The 21,362-nt window shown below is 40.6% G+C and overlaps 1 protein-coding gene across 2 annotated transcripts in view; it reads right to left on the reverse strand.

The window, feature by feature from the left end:
- numbl (NUMB like endocytic adaptor protein) overlaps positions 1-21,362 on the reverse strand; it is an 84,632-nt gene that overhangs the window by 13,595 nt on the left and 49,675 nt on the right. For both annotated transcript variants that reach the window (XM_074680022.1, XM_074680021.1), the window contains exons 2-4: positions 9,738-9,888; positions 5,861-5,935; positions 2,819-2,893 (exon numbers count right to left, since the gene is read on the reverse strand). In XM_074680022.1, the coding sequence (XP_074536123.1) occupies positions 2,819-2,893; positions 5,861-5,935; positions 9,738-9,863 (276 nt within the window). In that variant the 5' untranslated portion in view covers positions 9,864-9,888. The remainder of the gene's footprint in view (positions 1-2,818; positions 2,894-5,860; positions 5,936-9,737; positions 9,889-21,362) is intronic.

Raw genomic sequence — 21,362 nt, forward strand, 5'->3', positions numbered from 1 at the left:
CTGTGTACACAAACACACACAGATCCAAAACACCCTGAAAGTGTTGAGAGAATAGATGAACGTGGATGACTGCTGTTGGTCTTAAGGTGGAGTCACAAAGGGGACAGAATGGGACACTTGCAGGAGCCTTGAGAAATAAACTGTATCTGTACTTCTGACATTTACCCGAAAGTTGGGGAGGAATTTGAGAAATCAGGACAGGATATCAAGCAGATAATGCAACAAAGACTCATGTTATGCAGTCAGCTTTTGTATATAAAATAATGCTACATACAAACAGACTTTTTCACTGTTCTTGCTCATGAAATGATTCTTTTTTCTACCTCAGATGTTTTCGTTCATCCTGCTTCATGTTGCTTTACTGAGTTTGTGCGACATGCATCAGATAAACAACACCAGCCTGACTATGTGCTGCTTCCTACTGCTTTCTAACTTCAGTTCATTCAGAGGAAGTTTTCCTAATGGGCTTGCTGGAAAAACTACTTGTAAACCAAGGTTATTGTAGTTTTGTATTTTTCTTAATTTTTTGTTTATATTTTGTTTTGACTGTAGTTTAAATTCATTTTAAAACAGGTTTTCTAGTTTAATTTAGTTTTCATTTTTTCAAAAAAGTTTTTTTTTTTTTTAACTTTTGTTTTTATCAGTTTCAGTCTTCATTGTAGTCTTTTTTTGTAATTTGGGGTTAGGGTTAGAGGCAAGATTTTAAAAAAATATCAGGAAGAGCATTGTGTAATAAAAACTCAAAACATCTTCCAACCTTTTATGACCCATGCTGTCTGGCCAGGGAACTCAGGGAACAGCTCCTGTTTCAGGGGAAGGGGGCTGTGCACTCTCCATTACCCTGACAGGTCAAGTAAAGTTAGCCTTCTTGTGTGAGCCTTTCAAATGGATTTTTCCCCTTGAGAAATGTTTTGCATACTTTATCACTTTCCACTGCCAAGCACTTCATCCTGTCAGAGACAATGCTTTCTCCCAACTTTTGCTGCCATCAATGCTCTGCTAGCGGACCAAGTATGGAGGTGTGTCTGCTTGTTCACATGTACCAACTGTCATAAACAGAAACAGAAAACCAAAGCATTTCATATCCACCCCAAAAAGTGAGTTTATGTATGAGACAGACTGATGAATACAAAACTAAAGACATTTTCTTATAACTTAACTCTCATTCTCAATACAGTCAAATTAAGTGGTGTTGTTTTGTAAAGCCTCATTTTCATTTTTTAATTACAGTGAACAGAAATGTTTTCACCTCTTGTTTTCATTTTTTTATTAGTGGTAAACTGCTAGGTCCGTGTACACATTCAGTCATTAAACAAACGGGACCATTAGTCCTACCATTCTGTTATGGAATGGCTCGTTTGGCTGCAGCATTAGCTGCATGCACGACTGCAAATAATCGTCCAGTTAACTAATTACACCATGAAAGAGATACAGGTGCAGATTACGTCATATTTAGGGGGAAAACTCCTGAAAAACCCCATCAAACAAACTCAAACTGCGCATGTCTATCACTCATAAACTGGAAACTGGTCACAGTGTGACTGAGAGAAGATCAAGAAAAAGGTTTTTTAGAGGAACAAATGTAGATTTTATTACAAGAATACACACACAGCTGTTATCAGTGACTCAATTAGGTAAACAAAAAGAAAGAGAAAGTTTGGCGATCCTTAACAGAGTAAATGCGTGTGGTGTTTACGAGCACATGGTAGAAAACCCCGATATTGAAATCAGTAATATGAAAGCTGCTTTGAGGAACAAACGCCACAGCAATGCCCCTGTACCTTAATGAATAACTCTCAAAAGCAGTTTATGGAGTCCGACATTTCATCACACACATCTTGGAAGGACCCAGACGCATTAAATCAAAAAGCAAATCAAACTTATAAAACTGACAGCAGCAAGCCTGGTTTGTCTCCCTTATCTCATCTGTTCACTGAAAAAAATGTCATGTTTCCTAAATCTAAATTAGCTGAATGGCTACACATCCCCATCTTTACAAAGGATTGTCCACTGTCTTTGCATATTTCATATTAAACAATCACGCATCTCGCAATGTCTGCCTTTAAACAGCCGAACAGGTGCTGTAATCTTGCCATTTGCGCCTGTAGTGGTGGGGTCTACCTCCATTAAATCTAATGCTCTTTTGGGCTGTTAACCTGACTCATGCATACTACTAATCAACTTTTTTTTCACTATTTGTACAAACAGTCCATTTTCCCCACTAACGGCTTGTGGTGCATATGGGCTCTCTTTTTTTTCGTTCACACATGCAGCTCACCCAGTAATATTTGGAAAGATTTTTCAGAGGTTTGTGTGAAAGCAGCTGCATTTGTGATTAATTAACAAAACTTCAGCAGCTTTAACAACTGTCACAATGTGAAAAACACAAGGATAAATAAATTAGCACATCCACCGCTTAATAAATTAACTCAGGGATGGAACTAATAACTTTGATACTGTTTGTTAATGTAGCGTCCAAACTTGCCAAACTAACCCACAGCCTGATAAAAGCTCTGTGAATTTACGGCTTGAAAAAGGCAGTCAGAAAATAATAGGTGACAGATTTTTAAAGTCTATGGTCTTAATTAAATCTGTGTGAATTCTTTCTGTTTCTGCTAACAGGCTGTGGTTAGAGGCTGAGAACAAAGGCATCAATTAAAGACCACTGTGGGTGTTTTGTGTTTGGCTCTGAATTTAAAACCTTTCTGTTATCATCCTCCTCGCCTCCTGAATGCTGAAGCAGAATAAAAGAGGAAAGAGGAGGACAAGACAAGACAACAAAAGCAAAAATCACACAAAATATGTGTGTTTTACTGACCTTGGTTTTGTCATCCACAACCCTGAGACCATCCGCTGAAACCCACAGCACAGCTTTGACCGTCTTCTTCCCACTCTGTGAAACAAAAACAGAAGCACTGTCATCAACTTTTAACTTTCAAGGTAGGAAAAAAAAGCTTCACAGAAAACATTTAAATCATTTGTTCATCTTAAAAGACATTGTCTGGGTCCCTCAGAGGTGAATTTACAAAGATAATCAGTGTAAAAAGCCACCTTTACTACGTCTGCTTGTTATGTAAAGTGGTCATTACAGCACATGAGGTAATGGTGGTTTGAGAGCGAGGAGGCGGGCAGAGGTGAAAACTGTGCCAGCTGGTACTGAGAGTCATTTCTCCAGAGGAGGGCACCAGGCAGAGCTAATAACACACTCAGCATGGGCCAGGCTAAAAATACGCAGGCTGAAAAACAGCTACGCCATGTGTGCTGAAGTGTGTGTGTGCGTGTGTGTGTGCACCTGACTCTGATTTAAGTTAGCGTGTGTGAGGAAAACAGAAAGCACTGCAGGAAATGGCTTTGAAAGCCACATCGGAGCGACAAGGATCCTCAAGTTTTGCATAATCCTATTGAGTGGAGGGGAAGGAGTGAGAATTGAGGTGAAGAGACTTACGAGTGAAAGAAAAAGAGAGAAGGACGTGGAGTGGGGGATCAAAAGAAAAAGATAAGTTTGAGAGAAAGTTTGGAGTGTGAGAAACTGCAGAGCGGAGAGAATGCTGTTAGAGAAAGATGCTGATAAAGATGGAGGGAGCAAAGAAAAAACTTGTTTCAGACGAGACAATCAAAGAAGAAAAACTCCTGAAAGGAGACAGTGGTTGAGCAGAGTTAGTGAATGCATGTGAGATTTCTTTTATAGGCACTCTACAGACTTTTAACAAGACTATGGCTCTTTTAAAGTCAGTTACCTTCTTGCTAAAGAAATCAGAATTTTCCTCCCAGAAGTTTTGTGATTAAAAACCAGGAACAGCTCAGAACAGATGTGAAGGCGACATTCATAGTGACAGAGTCGCCTGTTTTCTTCTCACTGAGTGCACGCCGCTGTCTGTCTCTGGCTAGTCGGTGTCACTCCGCTCACACGCTCCCTGTCCTGATCCGGCCTCCTCGGGGGGCGAGCTGTGTGTTTGTGTCATACTGTGTTTATGTGTGTTTACGTTAGCCCAGAGCTCATTTTCTGCCCTTCTGGGTGTTTTGGGTTCAGACAGATTGAAGGATTGACAAAGAGACAGATGTGGGAAAAGACCAGCGAGGGGGAGTGATGAGTGAGACTAAACCCTGTTTCCACCAAGCAGTCTGGTTCAGATCAGTACGGTTTGCTACAGGTTGTCTTGGTTAAATCTGGTCCTGTTTGAGTTTCCACAGCCAACCGTGCCCCTCGTGGTAGGCAGCGTGCAAGCTGGATGCTGATAGCCATGTCAGGTAAATAATAGCATGACATTATAGCAGCGCAGCACAGTGTACCCCGGCTTATAATCCAATGAAGGAGAGAAATTTCAATATCCATCAGTCCACCTTCTTTGTGATTGGCCTGTGTCTCTTTGTTACAAAACGCAATCAAGTTTTGTTTCAGAGCAGACTGTGTGCCACCAGGAAAAAACTCAGCAGCTCTGAGTTCACAGTTACTCACTGTTGCTGTCGCACATTAAGTGATGATTCTTTCGATCACTGTACAGTCTGCAGCTCCACTTTGGGATCGGATCAGTTTAGTCTGGCACCCCTACGGATGGGTCCTAAAAAGTCTGACGGCTTGTCTCGGTTATTCAGGGATCTGTCTTGGGGATCAGTCAGTGGAAATGCAGTAAAATGCGTGCCGGGCTAAGATGAACTGAACTGAGCCGCTTGGTGGAAACGGGACTTAACTCCTTACTGCCTAAGTTAGTTAACAATTATATTATGAAATTCTTTCTGTGTGTCTTTGCATTCTTACAGATGCTTAATTGAGCGGGGACTATAAATTTGAATACAGTACACACATAAGTTACAACTAAGCTATATTCATAGATATGAGAAGTTCACCCTATGACCAATATACTGTGACATAATGCATTTGACATGATCCTTGGTATGTGTAGAATATGAATCAATAGGCATTAGCAGTATACAAAGGTCATTCCAGCTGCATCAAGACCTGACGAGGTATGTCGGAAATTTGCGACAAAAGGCATCAAGGGCTTAAGTCTTAGACGAGGACTGGTTAGAGTCAGAAGAAACCCAGTAGGAGGGTTTTCCTTTTGTAGTTATGAAGATCTTAATTCTTGAATAGATGGGCAGTGAAATGCAAAGACGACACCTGATGATAGTACAGATAACTATAAAAAATCAGCTTGGAGACCAGATGAGAATGAAAAGACTGAACATTGAGATCAGTGTGAGAGCATTCAAGTGTCCTCTAACATATAGCATCCATGGCGGTATGAAAGGGCGGTCGTATCAACTAAAACTTTGCATCTAATCCCCTCTTAAATGAGCCTTATAGGTGAGTAATTGGAACAAACACTGTTTAACTTCAATTAATAAATGATTTCCTCCTATTTTTAATCTTAAAATGAACCAGCATCTAGTTTATACTAATAGGGATTAGATTTTTCATCAGAGCACATAAATAGTTGCAGTCAATACTTGGCAGCGTTCTTTGTTAAAACACTGGTAAAAACCTGTTACCATGCTAAATTGACTCTTTCTTAACCCCTGGAAAGTGGTAAAGGAAAAATAACAAGACCAGAGAGAAACCTGCAGAGAGTATTGAATGAGTGTGTGTGTGTGTGTGTGTGTGTGTGTGTGTGTGTGTGTGTGTGTGTGTGTGTGTGTGTGTGTGTGTGTGTGTGTGTGTGTTTGCACTCCTATGGTCGATACTTGGTGCATGAGCCTTGTGCAGCTGCTTCTTTAATGAGCTCCTGTACGGTCTGAGGATCCTTGGGGTCAGGATTCATGCAGCCTCTATGCAACAAAACCAACCCTAGCTCTGCAGCAGGAGGAGAGGAGGAGTGTGCAAGTTTGTGTCTTCATGTGTGTGTGTGTGTAGGATACTTACAACTTTGAGTTTATTCACCGCCTCCTCACACACGTGCATCCCTCTGGACTCCTCCACCTCGACCAACCCAAGGTACTGCAAAGAAAACAAACATATGTACAGATTCAAACATTTTATTTTGCTTTATTTTGTGATTTTAGCTTTATATTCTCGACCAATCCTGATTTGAACTCAACTTTGATGTAGGGGTAAAGAAGCTTCATTAGCTCCTGTTTGTATTTTCGAACATGGCAGATATTATCTTTGTTTTTTCTATCAATAACAAGGACAAGGACAAAGGGAGAAAGAGGAGGCCTTAGGTAACTTAACTTGGTAGCAGGCTAACAGAAATATCCTACATGCAACATTAAGAGTGTTACCTTTTACTAGGGGTGAGTATTAGCAAGAACCTCACATCATGATACTTGGGTCTTGAAACAATCATATCACAATATTGTGATATATTGCAATATTCTACAATGTTAACTGTTTGATTGAAAACAGCTTTTATATTTTATTGTGTTTGAAATAATGAAAGTCAGATGCAATGTTTCATAGCTTGAAAACATTAGGTGCATAAAGTTTGTCACTTAAACTACTGGGGCATTGAAGTAATGTTGCAAAAAAAAATATTTGGTGAAAGACGTGGTCAGTTGGTGAAACTGATTAGCGTCACTTCATGTAACCGATTAACTCAATAAAAAAATATAATAGTGACTTTTATTGAACTTAAAATGTTTTTTTAACTAACTGACCCATGAATAGAGGGAAAACATTGATGTTTACTGCATCAAAACCCACATCATCAAGTTTAGGAATAAAATATTTTGAAAATACTTTGAGATTATATTTATTGAACAATTTATGGAAAACATACAGTGGATTAGCTCTTTGGCGCCATCTACCACAGTAGAGGTGTTGGAGACGTATTGTACTTCCAACTCACAAAAATATGAATTTCTATTTTAACAAAAAAACAGTGGTATTAAGACTTGCAATACCAATTTTTTTTTTTATCACAGTTCAAAGTATCGTGATGTTTTGCCGTATCAATATTTTTCACACCTCTACATTTTATGCTATATTTCATAAAAGTATGCCACCCATATTAAGTTGATCATATTGGCCTGCCCAGGCTTCCATCTAAATTCATATTCTCAACTTTAAACCTGAAAGTGTCCTTAGACTAATCCAGAGCTGATGTTGATGTTTCATTTGGACATCATGTGACAAATGATGCCCACATGACTCCTGAGAAACACAATTTTTAAAGGGAACATGGAGGCCTACCCCAGACCTCATGTTGAGGACAGAGATATGAGCGGTGTCTCAGACGGACTGTTAGGCAGGTGTCATTTGGCTGACTAGAGCTGACGTATTAAAGGGATATTCTCCATGTTCAAAGAAAGTGAATACAGCAAGTGGGAGACAGCTCAAGGACAAAAATGAAGCCAACAACTCATCACAGCTCCACTGAGAACATGACGTTTTCTTCTTTTGCTATCTGTTTCATAATCCTCTCATCTGGTAATTCTCCTCCCCAGCCATCAACTTTTCAAAGAGTCTGTCTCAAATCTGAGAACAGCTTTCCTCCTCTTTGTGCAGTTCAGCTGCAATTGAAGGAGTATCAATACTGCATGACATGTGAATACATTTGAGTAAGAACAGAAGAAAGGCAGAGACGCCTAAAGAAAAGAAAAGAAACTCTAATAACGAGAATGAGATTTATTTTTTAAAGTGCTGTACTCTCTTTGCTTTAACTCTCTCAGATCCACTTCACTGCCCATCACATCCCAAACCCTTCGGAGTTTTACCATCAGAAAGATTTTCCATTAGCTTCATTTTCTTTTTACTTCTGGTTCTTCATTCAGTCCACCACCTTCCTCCTTTATTCTCCTCTCTTATCCACTTCTATATCTCTCCTTTCATATCTCATAGTGTCTCTTCGGCCCCTCGGTGTGCCCTCATCCCTCACCCTGTCATTTCCTGCGGAGTCCTTAATCCATAACTCCACCTCGATGTCAGTCCTGCCTCTCGAGCCTCCATTGTCTCGCTCTCACTTCAGCAAATCACGCCGACGCTCGGTGACAAGCATACAGAAAACCCTCAGACTGAGGCTGGTTATCTGTTAATGGCTCTTTTATTAATGGCTGTTATTTGCACTTGTTTCATGTGCAGTGTTTAGCAGAGAGCTACGTGTCCTTACTTTGATAACCACAAAGTTTCAATGTGGGAAGAATTTTCTTAAATCCAACCAAACTTCACTATGTTCATAAGATATAACCTTTTTACAATTAAGTTTAGGTCATCCGTTTGTTTTTTTTCTCAAGACTGGAGAAAGAGGTAAAAAATCAAGCTACTGCTGCAAAATTAAACTACTTTTTCTTTTTGTTTACATTAAAGGGACAGATATTAGTTTGTTATACCAGGATTGTTTAAGGTGCTTGAATTATGATTGGGAGATCCTTTTCTTAGGCAACTGACTTTGAAACGATGCGATGGCTGGGTATCAACTCTCTACCACTTTTGCTGATTTTAACAAAGTTCACTCCAAAGTCTTAGGCCCAATTTACACAATGTTTCATCTGAAAACGCTGAAACGCAGTAAAAAAAATTTGCGTTTACACAAAAATGCAGGACTGAAAACGCTGCAGTAAGCGTTACAGGCCTGTAGGTGGTGCTGTCTTGTCCAAAAGCAGCTTTTGAGCCGATCATCTGGTGTATTGGGGGATGCTAAGTGCAAAAGTGGAGCAACAGATGCATATTTTGTTGAAAGACAGTCAGCAGATTCAGCTGATTGAGCAGCACAAGCACAACACGGTAGTTCACGCAACAAAACTTTTGCGTTTCAGCCTAAAACCTTTGTTGTGTAAACGGCCCCTTAGTGTACACTCTATTTGGAGGCTGGACAGATGATAAAAAGCCACAACATGAATGCAAGCAAGCACAGGTACAACAGTAGCTGAAAGAGGTCACTTATCCCAATTGTCACAGAAAAGTTCTGAAAACAAGTGAATGATTGTCTTTGTTTTTAAAGTCGGCTATGACCATAGCTTTGTAGGAGTGTCTCCTTGTGATACCCTTCATAGTATTTATAATTCAATACTTATTGGAGATGTCATCTAAAATTTGGCTTTATAAATCAGTTATGTGGTAACATTAGCATTATAGCTACATTTATCATAACTAAAGTTTAAAAAAAGCAATCATTTACTTACTTTCACAACTTTTCTGAGTCTGTTTGGATAACTGTCCTCTTGGTAAAATAAATCCCCATGGGGGATCAATAAAAGAATATTCTATTCTATTCTATTCTATTCTATTCTATTCTATTCTATTCTATTCTATTCTATTCTGTACTGGTTGCTGTACTGGTGTGTGTACTGGTGTGTTGTGGCTTTTGCAAATCATCACACCTACTGGCCACCGCATACACTGCCTACAGAGAGCTAATTTTTGTACAATTCTTTCACTGTTTTGCAAAAATGTCTGAGGTAATGATGAAATTAAGCATTTCCTGTGCAGAGATTAAGGAAAAAGTCATTAATATTCTACAAAAAGGAAAACCTTTCATATGTTTTTATTTTAAGATGCTTATCACTGTCAGGGAACCCCATTCCTGACCACATGATGACATCCACTGGACCCTGTGCCTTTGGTCATCTGCGGGGAAGCCCATCCAGTCAAACTGCTCTGAATCTGAGCAGATATTTCTCTGCTTACTCTATTTTTTGTTGCGTCCCTACTTTCATGTTGTTTTGCCTGAGGAGGTGACAGAGCGAAAAGGTGACACTCACACACTCAGGGACAAATCCTCTCTGTGGACTAACCAAACTAAAGACTGTTGCTTCATACTGGTCAGGAGTGAATGAGACCTGACCCAGCTTTTCATACTCACTCGAACAGGGAAGTTACATTTGCCCTTTCGCACCGCCTCCTCATCAGCCTGCCACTGGTACGGTCTGCTGGCCTCTGGCAAGCAGGTCCCTTTCTTCCTCCTCAGGCTCTGACGAAGCTTGTTCATCTCCGGGGTCACGTGCTCCCTGTTGCTGCAAACACAGAGAAGGACATCAGTTTAGCTTTGTAGAACAGTCTGGAGAGCAGCAGGTTAGTTGTCCAATTTGTTCTGGAGATTGAAACAATAACAGGGACATCCCCATCCCATCATATCACTATTAAGAGTCTCTTTTCTTACACAAAAATACTCAAATCCATTCAGTTCAGCTTTCATCTCACAGTTGGGCTCATTAAACACTAATTAACTGCAACTGTGTGAAGGATAATGTAAAGAAATGCTCCTCCAGAGCTCTGTGCAGAAGCTGTAGTGTTTCATACAGGATTATGAGAGGGGGGATGGATTTCATTGATTAGCTTAAGCTCATTATGCAGTAATCATCCCTAACAAGGCAGTCAGTACATTAGCGTCACAAACACTTCCCACCACAACACTCCATCGATTCTCCATTCAGAAACATGCTGTAGGAATCACAGTGCTAAGGATGCTAATGAGCACAATGCATGGAGCTGACTCAGAGGGTGAAATATTAAATACATTAGAGGGTCATCCATTATTTAGACTTTGTGTCTCACCTGCTTTCAGTTCTTTAAGAAACATCAAAAACGCTGAGTGAATACCAAACATCACACACACACACACTCACTTTTACACATGTGCACACACTGCAGTCCTTCTCCGAGCACACAGAACTCTCTCTGCGCTGCTTAATTAGACCATTCAGCCCGCTGGCCTGTTTAGTGATGCTAATTTCCCAGCATAATGAAACATGAAGCCATCAAAACATGACCTGCTTAAAAACGATAATTACTGTTTTCATTCCTCTGCAGTCACATCCCCCTTCAACACAAGACCTGGAGAGTACGATAAAAACAGCTTTCCCAGCTGTGTGCGTCCCCTGTCGCTGAATCAAGGCTGGATTAAGTGAAGCTCCTTTTTTATGTCAAGTTTTACGGGTGATGGATGGAGGATAGATAAGGTATTAATCCCTCAAAGGAAATAACACAGCAGCCAGCAGCTTGAATCAAGGTTGAGATAGCAGATCTAACACAGCAAGCTCATAAAACATCACATAAAAACAACTAAACAGGACTGTAATCCAGAATAAACAGAATAGAAAAAAATATCTGACACATCCACTGTGCATGTGTCTATTGTTGGGATAAACATTTTAGCATTCTAAGCTATTACTGACTATGTGCCTTTCCAGAGGCAGACTTTATGCTAAAAACAGTTTTTGACCTGCTGCAGCTTCTTTCTTTGCATTCTGATGGAGCAGATTTATTCAGACCATGGTTTCAAAATCGAAATCTTTTCACTTGAATTTATAGGAATAAACAGGACTTTATGGGAGTGAACTGGGAACTGAAATAAAGCTAGGGTATGTATATTGTAGCATAGTTCTGGCTAAAGCAACCACATTTAATACAAGTTAACTTCAATATCTATGCTGTTCCTTGAGCACATAGCAGCACTTTGCTGACTGCAGGCCCTTCGTGCACTGTGCATGATGCCCACAGCACAAGATCATTAAAGGTATCACCTAAGGGCTGCATCAAGTCAAGTAAGATCTGAAAAAACAATTCAGAATGTGTCCAAATTTTCCAAACTTAACTTCCCATGAAAAGATTCTGGAAATTTACCAGAAACTTTCCACCCTTTTGCAACCCAAATTCAGACACATATTATTTAGATTCCTTAACGAATTTTGCCATAGGAAAACAACATGACAAGAAAACAATACCTGAATTGTTCACTAATGTTGGTAGTTTGAATGGGGACAGAAAATAGAAGCTGTTTATTTTGGCCCATACATTGCGATGAGGTAACATATTTATCAGCACTGTTAGGTAGTGCTGTTGTTTGAAAAGTGACAAAAAGCAAATATTGTAAGTTTGTTCTGCATGTCAGTACCCTGCTATATGTAGCGCAGTGGCGAGCCGTGAGTACTACAGCTGGGCCTTCACCTCAGCCCTCACAGCCCAGAAAAGAAATCATCGCGGAAAAAAGTAGTTAACAAAAAACATTTTCATTGAATAGATAAAATAAAAATAAAAAAGAGGCTTTACATAAAACAATGACTAACATTATTAAGTGAGTTTACAAAAAATACTAAAATAACCTAAAATGATGAAGAAAATGTCTTTGGTTTTTATCTTTGTCAATCTGTGTCATACATAAACTCGTTACTTTTACCCATCAAGAGTACTGGCAGGCTGCTAACACTCCTGAATATGGAGGGTGTCTCCCATTTTTTAAACCCCTTCTCTGGCTGTTCTCCTGGCTTGTGATTTCTCCTGATTCTCCCCCAACTTTAAGTATGCTCCTGTGATCGCTAATACTTTTTGAAAGTGAATCAAGTCCCGTACTTGGGCGTTATATTAAAAACTCAAAAACCATCCACCCCCTCCCTCTTAGTTGGTTTGATCCAAAGACGCTGCAGGAGACCTCAGAGACGGAGACAGATAACTGTGCTACACTTGTTGATGAAGAGTTTATCAGAGCCTTAGCTGTTCCCTTTCTTTCTTTTTTGGTGTTGACATGACATGTCGTGAGTTAAACTAACGTAGCTCTGCTCTAACGTAGCATCCTCTTCAATCAGGAGGATCCACTCGCACGAGCACGAACAGGTGAAATTTTTACTCGCACACGCTGAAAAAATGCTAACAAGCTCGCCACAACTTCGCCCTTGTCTTCTGCCATTACTTTCACCGCTCTCACCGCTCTGCCCACTGTTCAGACTTCACGAAGGCCTATGCTCTTCTGTTTTTGTCCCGCCCCCCAAAAAATAAAATCGTGATTGGTCAATTTTCCTGTCTCTCTCCAAACCAAAACAGCCTGGCCTTCATGAAGTCCTAACCACTTAACGAGCCAGCAAACCGGGCTCCGATAGAGATAACATGTTTTAAGACAGTAACCCTTTCATTACTGAAGTGAACTTTGCAGTACACTTAATTTTAAAACTTACATGATGTATTAAATGTATTTTATTCAACTAAATGAGAAATTATATATATAGAGATATATGATACGTATATTTTTTGTTCCAGATTTTTTAAGGCCTTCTCTGAAGGCCTAGAAGTCCCTGAAGGTTCCCCACTGATGTAGCGCTAATAGCAGCGAGGTGCTACGAATGTATCCCTAGGCTAACATGTCAACAATAGTACAGTGCTGTTTTACTTTTTTTTTTCCAACCAAAACTAATTTGCGCCTGTTAGGGGGTACTTGGCGGAAAAAAATACATGTTGCAGGGGTACGTCACTGAAAAAAGTTGAAGAACCAGCTCTAAGACATGTCTGTAATGTGAAACGTTAGGAAATCCTGGTTATGTCCTGCCAGTCATCTACCAATCAGAGCTAATGTAACCTCACTCTTCATTTTATTGATAGACTCTCAAGTTTGAACAGACCACTGCAGAATAACTGCTGACTGTGGGTTGAAATGGACATTGGCACAGTTTGGCCCCTGTGTTAGCCTTTAGCTCAGGCTGTATCCCTTTCCTGTTTAGCTTTCTTCTGCTCTTCTGTCCTTTTTCTGTCTGACAGTTAGGCTCCTGTGTCCACCATCACTACAAAGTTATTCACAGAAATTGTTTTCAGCAGAGACAAAAACAGATCTCTCTTCTCCCTACTTAAGTTCATCAGCTGGAGTGGTGTTGTCATAGAGACTTGGACGTGCTGTAAATCAATTCCAGTCCTGCTCAATCCCACCAAGTAGCTATGAAGAAGCTAAGAAGTCACATTTCAAAATACTCTACACTGGTGCTGATAATCTCATTTTAAAGTATGGATTACAATCATGTATATATCTAGAAGAGAAACTTTTTCAAGATCACTTTCAAACTCCTCACAGCCCCTTTGAAATCAACATTTGTGCTGTGACAGATGTTCTTGTTTTACTGCCTTTAACTGTATGGATGGACAAACATCTTCTGAATTAGGACAAAAAAAAGATATGCACAGTGATAAAACAACTGTATGATACTTTAATTTTGATTGTTAGACTAGATTGTGATAAGAGAGAAAACAAATGCCAATAATTTATATGTTTGTGCACAGAGGTCCCCGGCCACTCTGTCCAAGTCTGTGTTTCAGTTTAACTACCCCAGTCAAAAAAGTCTGGACACGCCCCTGATGAGTGAACAAGCATTTTAGGTCATCCTCGCATGAGGGGCTGACTTATGCAGGGATGACATCACCAGACAGAAAAAGTCAGAATAAGCCCCTTAACTCATAAACTTACTGTAAGTTCAAACATATACAGGAGCATGAAGAACACAGTGGTTTTGAAAAGTAGTCGCTAAATAATAAAAGATGTGAGTGAGATGAAACAAATTACACAGACTAAGATAAAAAGGGAAACTTAAGCTTAATCTGTGCTACATCCTCCTGTTTTTACCAAGTTCTATTTTTTAAAATATTTTTTTCTTGTTTTGATTCCCTACAGTATTAATTTGTTTTCTGGTTTGATAAGAAAAACACACGAGCTTCATTCCTTTCTGCTGTATCCTGATAATTACAGAACAACAATGAGCAAAGCCTTGTTAATTAAAACAACAACTTCTTTGAGACAAAAGTTTCTTTGAATAAAACATTGGCTCACCAAGTGGTAGCTCCATAAATCACCATCCTGACTTCAACTGGTTTGTTTGAATACACAAACAATCCACTGAGTTAAAAAATAAAATGTTAAATGAAAAGTAGTGAAGGGGCTAACTCTCCTCTTTGCTCTGCCACTCAGGCCAGGACTTACAAGCAAATATATACACACAGAGAGATGTATCACTTCTCATAATCACTGCTGTGCTGCTGATAATCAGTGCCAAAGGCTGGTGTGCCGGAAATGTGTGTGAGTGTGAATTCTCAGATTTCTGATACACTCATGAGTGTGTGCTGCATGGTATTTAAATGCAGCAGCAGCTCCGGGAGCTTCACACATTTCTGGCATGTGTGGCATGCACTCTCTGCCAAGTGTAGTCACACACACACACATAAACAAATACACACAAGCCTCTCTGCAGCTCAGCGCTCACACATGTCCAGGCTTGTGCCAGTCGTTTCCAGGCAAAGCGCCAGCTGATGGGCACCTGGCTGGCACCAGAGCGGCAGGTGGGTGCGCGCTTGTGTGTGTGTGTTTGTGTGTGTGTGTGTGTGTGTGTGTGTGTGTGTGTGTGTGTGTGTGTGTGTGTGTGTGTGTGTGTGTGTGTGATACACCAAATCGGGGGGGTTATGTCAGACAGGGGGAGAGGATAGAGAAATTAGGAAATACATCATGCCCTGTAACTGCCCTCATATGGTTTGGGACAGCAGGAGAGGAGGAGGTGGAGGGAGCGAAGGGGACAGGCATCTAATTCCAAACCACAGGGGAGAGATGCAAAATGAAATGATGGGAAACAAGGGCACTGGCTGGGACAAAGTGCAAATTGAGAAATGAGGCACCAACATTTGCAATTACCCTGTTCACCACTCATCACTTATCAAGCTCGAAACAGGAGAAAGGTCAGCAACAAAGCTGGACCAGCCACAGAAATAGACGGACTGTCAGCTCACTGTAGCTGTTATCCTTTGTTTTACAAAATCAAGATGATATTTTTACAATTTATCACTTCAACAAGGCCCTGCGATTGACTGGCGACCAGTCCAGGGTGTACCCTGCCTCTCGCCCAATGATTGCTGGGATAGGCTCCAGCCACCCGCGACCCTGTAACAGGATAAGCGGTAAAGAAAATGGATGGATGGCACTTCAACAAGATCAATAAAAATCGCAAATGAGTAACTTTAGAAGTTGCCAGTTAGATTTGTAACCTGAGGTTTTTAGTTTTCACTTCAGCTTTGTTTGCTGACAGAGAAGAGATGTGAAGCTTTCTCAGAGCCAAAAAAGTTCACTCTGTTTCCCCAATTTCCTCTTCTGGAGGCTAATCCAAACCTTTTAGTAAACGTATATCCAAACCATTTATCACAAAAATGTTTTAAACCATTTTGCTGAGCCAGTATATAGCGGAGAAGTCAAACGAGTTGGTTCACATCCAACCTGCAGCACCTTTCCTGCACATCACTGCCCACTCTCTACCTGTTTCCTGCTCTACTCACTTTCCAGTCCTCTACAAATAAAACCACTGAAGGCCCAAAAATAGCTCATAAAATCATAAAATGAGGCAATTTGTCCCTTTGAGTGCATCACAATTGAGCCGTCCCTCCTGCTACAATCATACCTGCCAACATTAGACTTTGACAAAGCAGGAGATTCCCTCCTGCCCGTGCTTCATGGAGTCAACATGCCTGCCAGCATCATTTTTACCTCCTTGTTCTGTGTTGAAATCTGGCGTACAAACCTTACACAGCTTGCCGCATGATATGGAAGAGACTCGCACCAAGCTGAATTAAATTTGGGGGCATTGCTCTTCTTCTGGGAACCTGATTCAGGCCCCATTTATGCAACGTTTAATCTAAAAACGCTAAAACGCAGTGAAAAAAAGCTGCGTTTGCACGGAAACGACAAGGGACTGAAAACGCTGTAGTAAGCATGCCAGGCCTGTAGTTGGCCCTATAACTGTCTTGTCCAGAAGCCGCTTTTGGTAGAGCTCCACCAAAGTAGAGTTTGGCTGATCATCTGGTGTATTGGGGAATGCTAAGTGCAGAAGTGGAGCAACAGATGCACATTTTGTATAAAGACAGTCAGCAGATCCAGCAGTACAAGCACAACACGGTAGTTCACGACGATCGTAAGTTGACAACGGTACTGTTGTCCTGTTGTATGTGCTCGTACGAAGCAGAGCGTGACGTCAGTGTTTCCACTGAAAACGGCGTCTTACTGTTTACACGGCAACGGTGTCAGCAGGGTCTGAGGCCACGTTTATACGGAGACTACCACAAAGATTCTTCCTTTGCGTTTCCAAAAGCCACCCGCGTTTACATGAGGATGGCATGAAAACGATCCGCGTTCATACAACTCCAAGAGGACAAGTCACAACAATGCAGTGACCATGCCAAGCCACTAGTTGGTGATGTCAATATATGTGTGTATATCTGCTACTCGATAATCAGCCATCATTGTTGTGGTTGTTCTTTCTTTTCTTTTTATTGTGTGAGACGGTTGGCAATCCAACCATGAGGTGCATTACCGCCACCAACTGGACTGGATTGGCTTAACTGGAAATTGTAGCTGTGCGCGCAACCTTTACCTGTAATTGCAGGTGCGCATGCGGTGAAGTCAGCGTTTCACCCCAAAAAGCTCTGCTCTGAGTTTATACGAGGTTGGGTGGAGGAGCATTTTGAAAACTCTCCACTCCGGAGAGCGTTTTTCAAAAGTTTCGTTTTTTGGACAAAATGCAACGTGGTCTCATCTAAACGCCAGGCGAAAACACAACGAAATGTTATAGGATTTGGCGTCATGTAAGCGTGGCCCCAGAAAAATCCCACCCTGGAGCCCGTTTTCAAAAGTTTGCATTTTAGGTCAGCTGAAACGCTGTTTCCATGTAAACACGAGGCTGAAACGCAACAAAATGTTTATGTTTCACCCTAAAACTGTTGTTGTTTAAACAGTTCCTCAGACATATTTGACACTCTGATGACACATATCCTGTAAGTACTTATGAACGAGCTTTTAATTGATCTATAAGTGATAAATTGGGAGATAATTGGTACAATTTACAAATCAGGAGTACAGCAGGAGAGCAGGTTTAAAAGCAGGACACTCACAGAAGTGTTGGCAGGAATTTTCCATTATAATAGAAAGTAAAGACACCACTTCTCTTTTGAATGGCAAACACCACTCTTAAAAAAAACCCAGCATAGCAGTGTTTTGGAATGAGGGAATCCCCAAAGACTGGTGGATGAAACTAAGCCAAAGAGGCTAACAGCCCTTGTCAAAATGGGTGACAACATGACTGTGAGCCAGTGAGGATCATGAAAGGGGACATCCTCACATTTTTTTTTTTTTTCATTATTGCTGGGAACAGCTGTATGAAACACTGATGCCAATGGAAACTCCTTAAAAGTGCAAATGTGCATTAATTAGAGCAAAGTTTGGTCTACAGAAGATAAAACCAAGTTTTTAAAGAATAAACAATTTTTAACAACAGCTTTAAAGTGGTGGTTATTAATGTGGAGGATACCTGCAGAAGGTGTTTCTACCATTTAGTTAGATAAATATACAATATAAAGTCTGTGTGTGTGTTAAGTGGACCGAAGAACATAATCTGCAGTAAACTAAGTCAGCACTCCCCTAGCTGAGCAGCACAGCGAGAAAATAACAGAAACATGTTTGTAAAGACTTTTTAATGAAAAGAGAATTAGGGTGGAGACATTACCCAGCATGCAGCATGTACAGGCTTTGCATAGCAGTGACCTCACTCCACAAAAACACCATGTTCATGATAGAAGACGACAAGAGGCAGACAGGGTGGGCGGACAGGCAGGCGAGGATGAAAAACATCAAAATAAATCTATAAATCAATGGCACAAATGAAGTCCCGCTCTTGTCATAAACCCACGCAACAAAAAACCTCTCCAGCACTTCAGCGTAGACTACACAAACAAAAGGCGTGCTGCCAAAACCCACAGAGCTGTTCCCCGTCCAGGGTTCAAGTTAGCAGCCATCTGGAACGCATTGTTGCAGAGGAGATGGCAGGAGAGACGTCTCGGGATCACTCGAAGTCATGTCGGCTTTCAAGCGCCTTCACCCGAGCTGACCTCCCCTGGTTCCAAAGTGCTTCCTTTTCTTCCTTTTCCTCTCTTGTGTTGGCTGTCCGCTCTTTAAGTCAAAAAGATGGGACAAAAGAGGCAAGTAGGGCCTGGAGCTCTGGGTCTGCGGCTCAAGGAAATGTGTTTAGCAGGGATGAATTTAGCCAGAATACTTCGCCTACACTTACAGACTAATAAAAGTCAGGGGGAAATTTGCTCCAAGTTGTAAAGAAGGTATTTTAACCGTTGGGACATTTGTCATTAAATCTTTGGAATGTGTGTTTTTTGGTTTACTTGAGTTCATTTTGTGAACTTGTTAGTAAAGCATATCACCCCATCATTCCCTTTCACATCAACAGTGTTAAGACTGCATGAAATCATGTGTGTCCAGCTGTGTTTTGTGCTCACCAGAAGTCAGACTGATTGATAACTTTGGCTCTCCTCCTCTTTTTCACACATACACACACACGCACACGCACACACACACTCATACACTCTCAATGTTCCTTTCTGATCCAGATGTTCTGTGTTCAACAGCGACTCAAATTTTGGCAAAACGGTTTGCACTCCACCCTCACACTTCTTCTCCACCAGATGCTCACAAGACACACCTCGTACAAGCAGGGAGATGGAGAAGGAGGAGGAGGAGGAGGAGGAGGACTTGCAGCAAAACACACACACACACATGCACACATACAGAACAAAAACACACACAATGAGTCATTGCCACCTCACATTACGGTAAGCCATATGCTCATGAGGCTCCAGAGAGACAAGGAGGGGACGTCGAGGGGTGGAGCAAGTGTGTGTGTGTTTATGTTTGGTGTGTGTGTGTGTGGCAGCAGAGGATTGTACAGACTTAGTCACCCCTGAGCTGACCACTCTGTATGGACACCATGTACCTCTGTGTTTCCCTCTCTCTGTCGAGCTGTGAGTTGTTGGCAGTGGAGCTGAGAAGCTGCTGTGTTTCACTGAGGCATTCAGAGTGATTCAGAGTCAAAGTGAAGTGGGAGTAAAAGCAACCAGATCTTCAAAGACAGAGCAAAGTGATATTTGTATTGTCAGAAACTGAAATATAGAAAGTGAATATAACATTTGTTGTTTTTATCAACACAAGGCTGTAAAAAACAAAGAAGTGAGATCTACTCATATCACATCCTTATAGATTAAAGTGATTTTTTCTTAGTGCAGTTTTGGTTTCATTTAGCAAATATGGAGCCTTTAAAAGAGCCATGTTGGACCCTGATGCAAGCAGTTTGACAGCCCTAACTCCGAAACAACTCCTTTCAACACACATAAGAAACAAACGCACATTTTTGACGGAAGAAGGAAACTTTTCCTCTCATTTCATGTCATCTCTGCACTTTTACTGCCTAATCAAGAGGCACAAAAGCATCATAGGTGTAGGACTGGGCCAATGTGGTAAAAATAGAAAACAACAATTACCTTGATTCCCCCACTCTCAACTCAGTTTATTCTGTAAATGTTTGTATAATTTTGAAACAAGTCACTAAAATGAACAAGCACAGAGGAACAAGCAAAGGTTATGCTACAATGGAAATGTATTGTGGGAAAAAAATCCTGTTTTCCCCACAAAAGAGGCGAGAATGTAAAAAAAAAACAACAAAAAAAACAACTTGTATTTCTTGCAAGAAAAATGAATAATTTTAATACTGTGGTGTTAATGTAGAAAATAACTTTCACCTTATGAAAAAGGTGCTTCACTACTTTTTGGTCAACGTCATCCTTACTGTAGCCAAAGCGTGTCCAAACTGACACAAATTTACATTTGGGAACAAGCTGCTCGTATTGTGCTGTCAGCTCGGTGTTTTAGGCCACATTTACATGACAACATTTCATCTGAAAATGCTAAAACCCAGTGAAAGACAACTGCATCTACGCCGAACGACTGAAAACGCGGTAGTAAGCATGCCAGGCCTATAGTCTGCGCTACAACTGTCTCGTCCAGAAACCGCTTTTGGGAGATCTACACCAAAGTAGAGTTGAGCCAATCATCTGGTGTATTGGGGAATGCTAAGTTCAAAATTGGAGCAACAGATGCACAGACTAATTGTCTGTTCCACTTTGGTGATCAATAAATGTGATTTTTTTTTTTTTTTTGTCAGTATAAGAATTCTGTTGCAAAATTGTTGCACAGGCAGCCAGAAAAACAGCCAATGCATAAAAGCTTCTAATTGAGACAGGAGTTGATTTGTCAAACAGTCTATGGTCAAAACACAAAGCTGCACCTGTCTGCTCAAAGGAACCCTGCCTTTTAATGAGACAGGCTTTTATTGGAATTAAAAAGACATCAGTAAGTGCGATCTGCGATTCTTCTTCAGATTTCTGTTAGGGCTGGGCAATTATGGTAAAAATAAGAATCCCGATTATTTTAAGTGATATTGAAATCACAATTAATATACACAATTATTCATTTATTCAAAAAACTTCAGTTTTTTTTATTTAAATACAACTTTAAAGAACCAGCAAGTGGCACATACAGTATTATTGATACACACAAGTCACACACACTCACTGTGGCCGCTCATGGAACACAGAAGAGCTATGAAGCACAGGAACTTGCATACATCTACACTTTGTGGCATATTAATTGTTTTTCTTCGATTATATTGTTTATATGATTGTCAAATGGTAAAATTGAAATCACTATTAAAATCCAATTAATTGTCCAGCCCTAATTTCTGTTGAGCAGTTTCTTTTTATTTCTTTTTTGATTGGATGAGTCGTCTGTTTTTTGTTTTGTTTTTTGGTCCATCATTCAAGAGGACAGCCACGTTCAAGCTTCTTATTCCATTTTATTCTCAGA

The sequence above is a fragment of the Halichoeres trimaculatus genome, unplaced genomic scaffold (assembly GCF_033239565.1).
Source record: "Halichoeres trimaculatus isolate MK-OKI-2021-1 unplaced genomic scaffold, fHalTri1.1 fHalTri1_scaffold_9, whole genome shotgun sequence".
Classification (NCBI taxonomy): domain Eukaryota; kingdom Metazoa; phylum Chordata; class Actinopteri; order Labriformes; family Labridae; genus Halichoeres; species Halichoeres trimaculatus.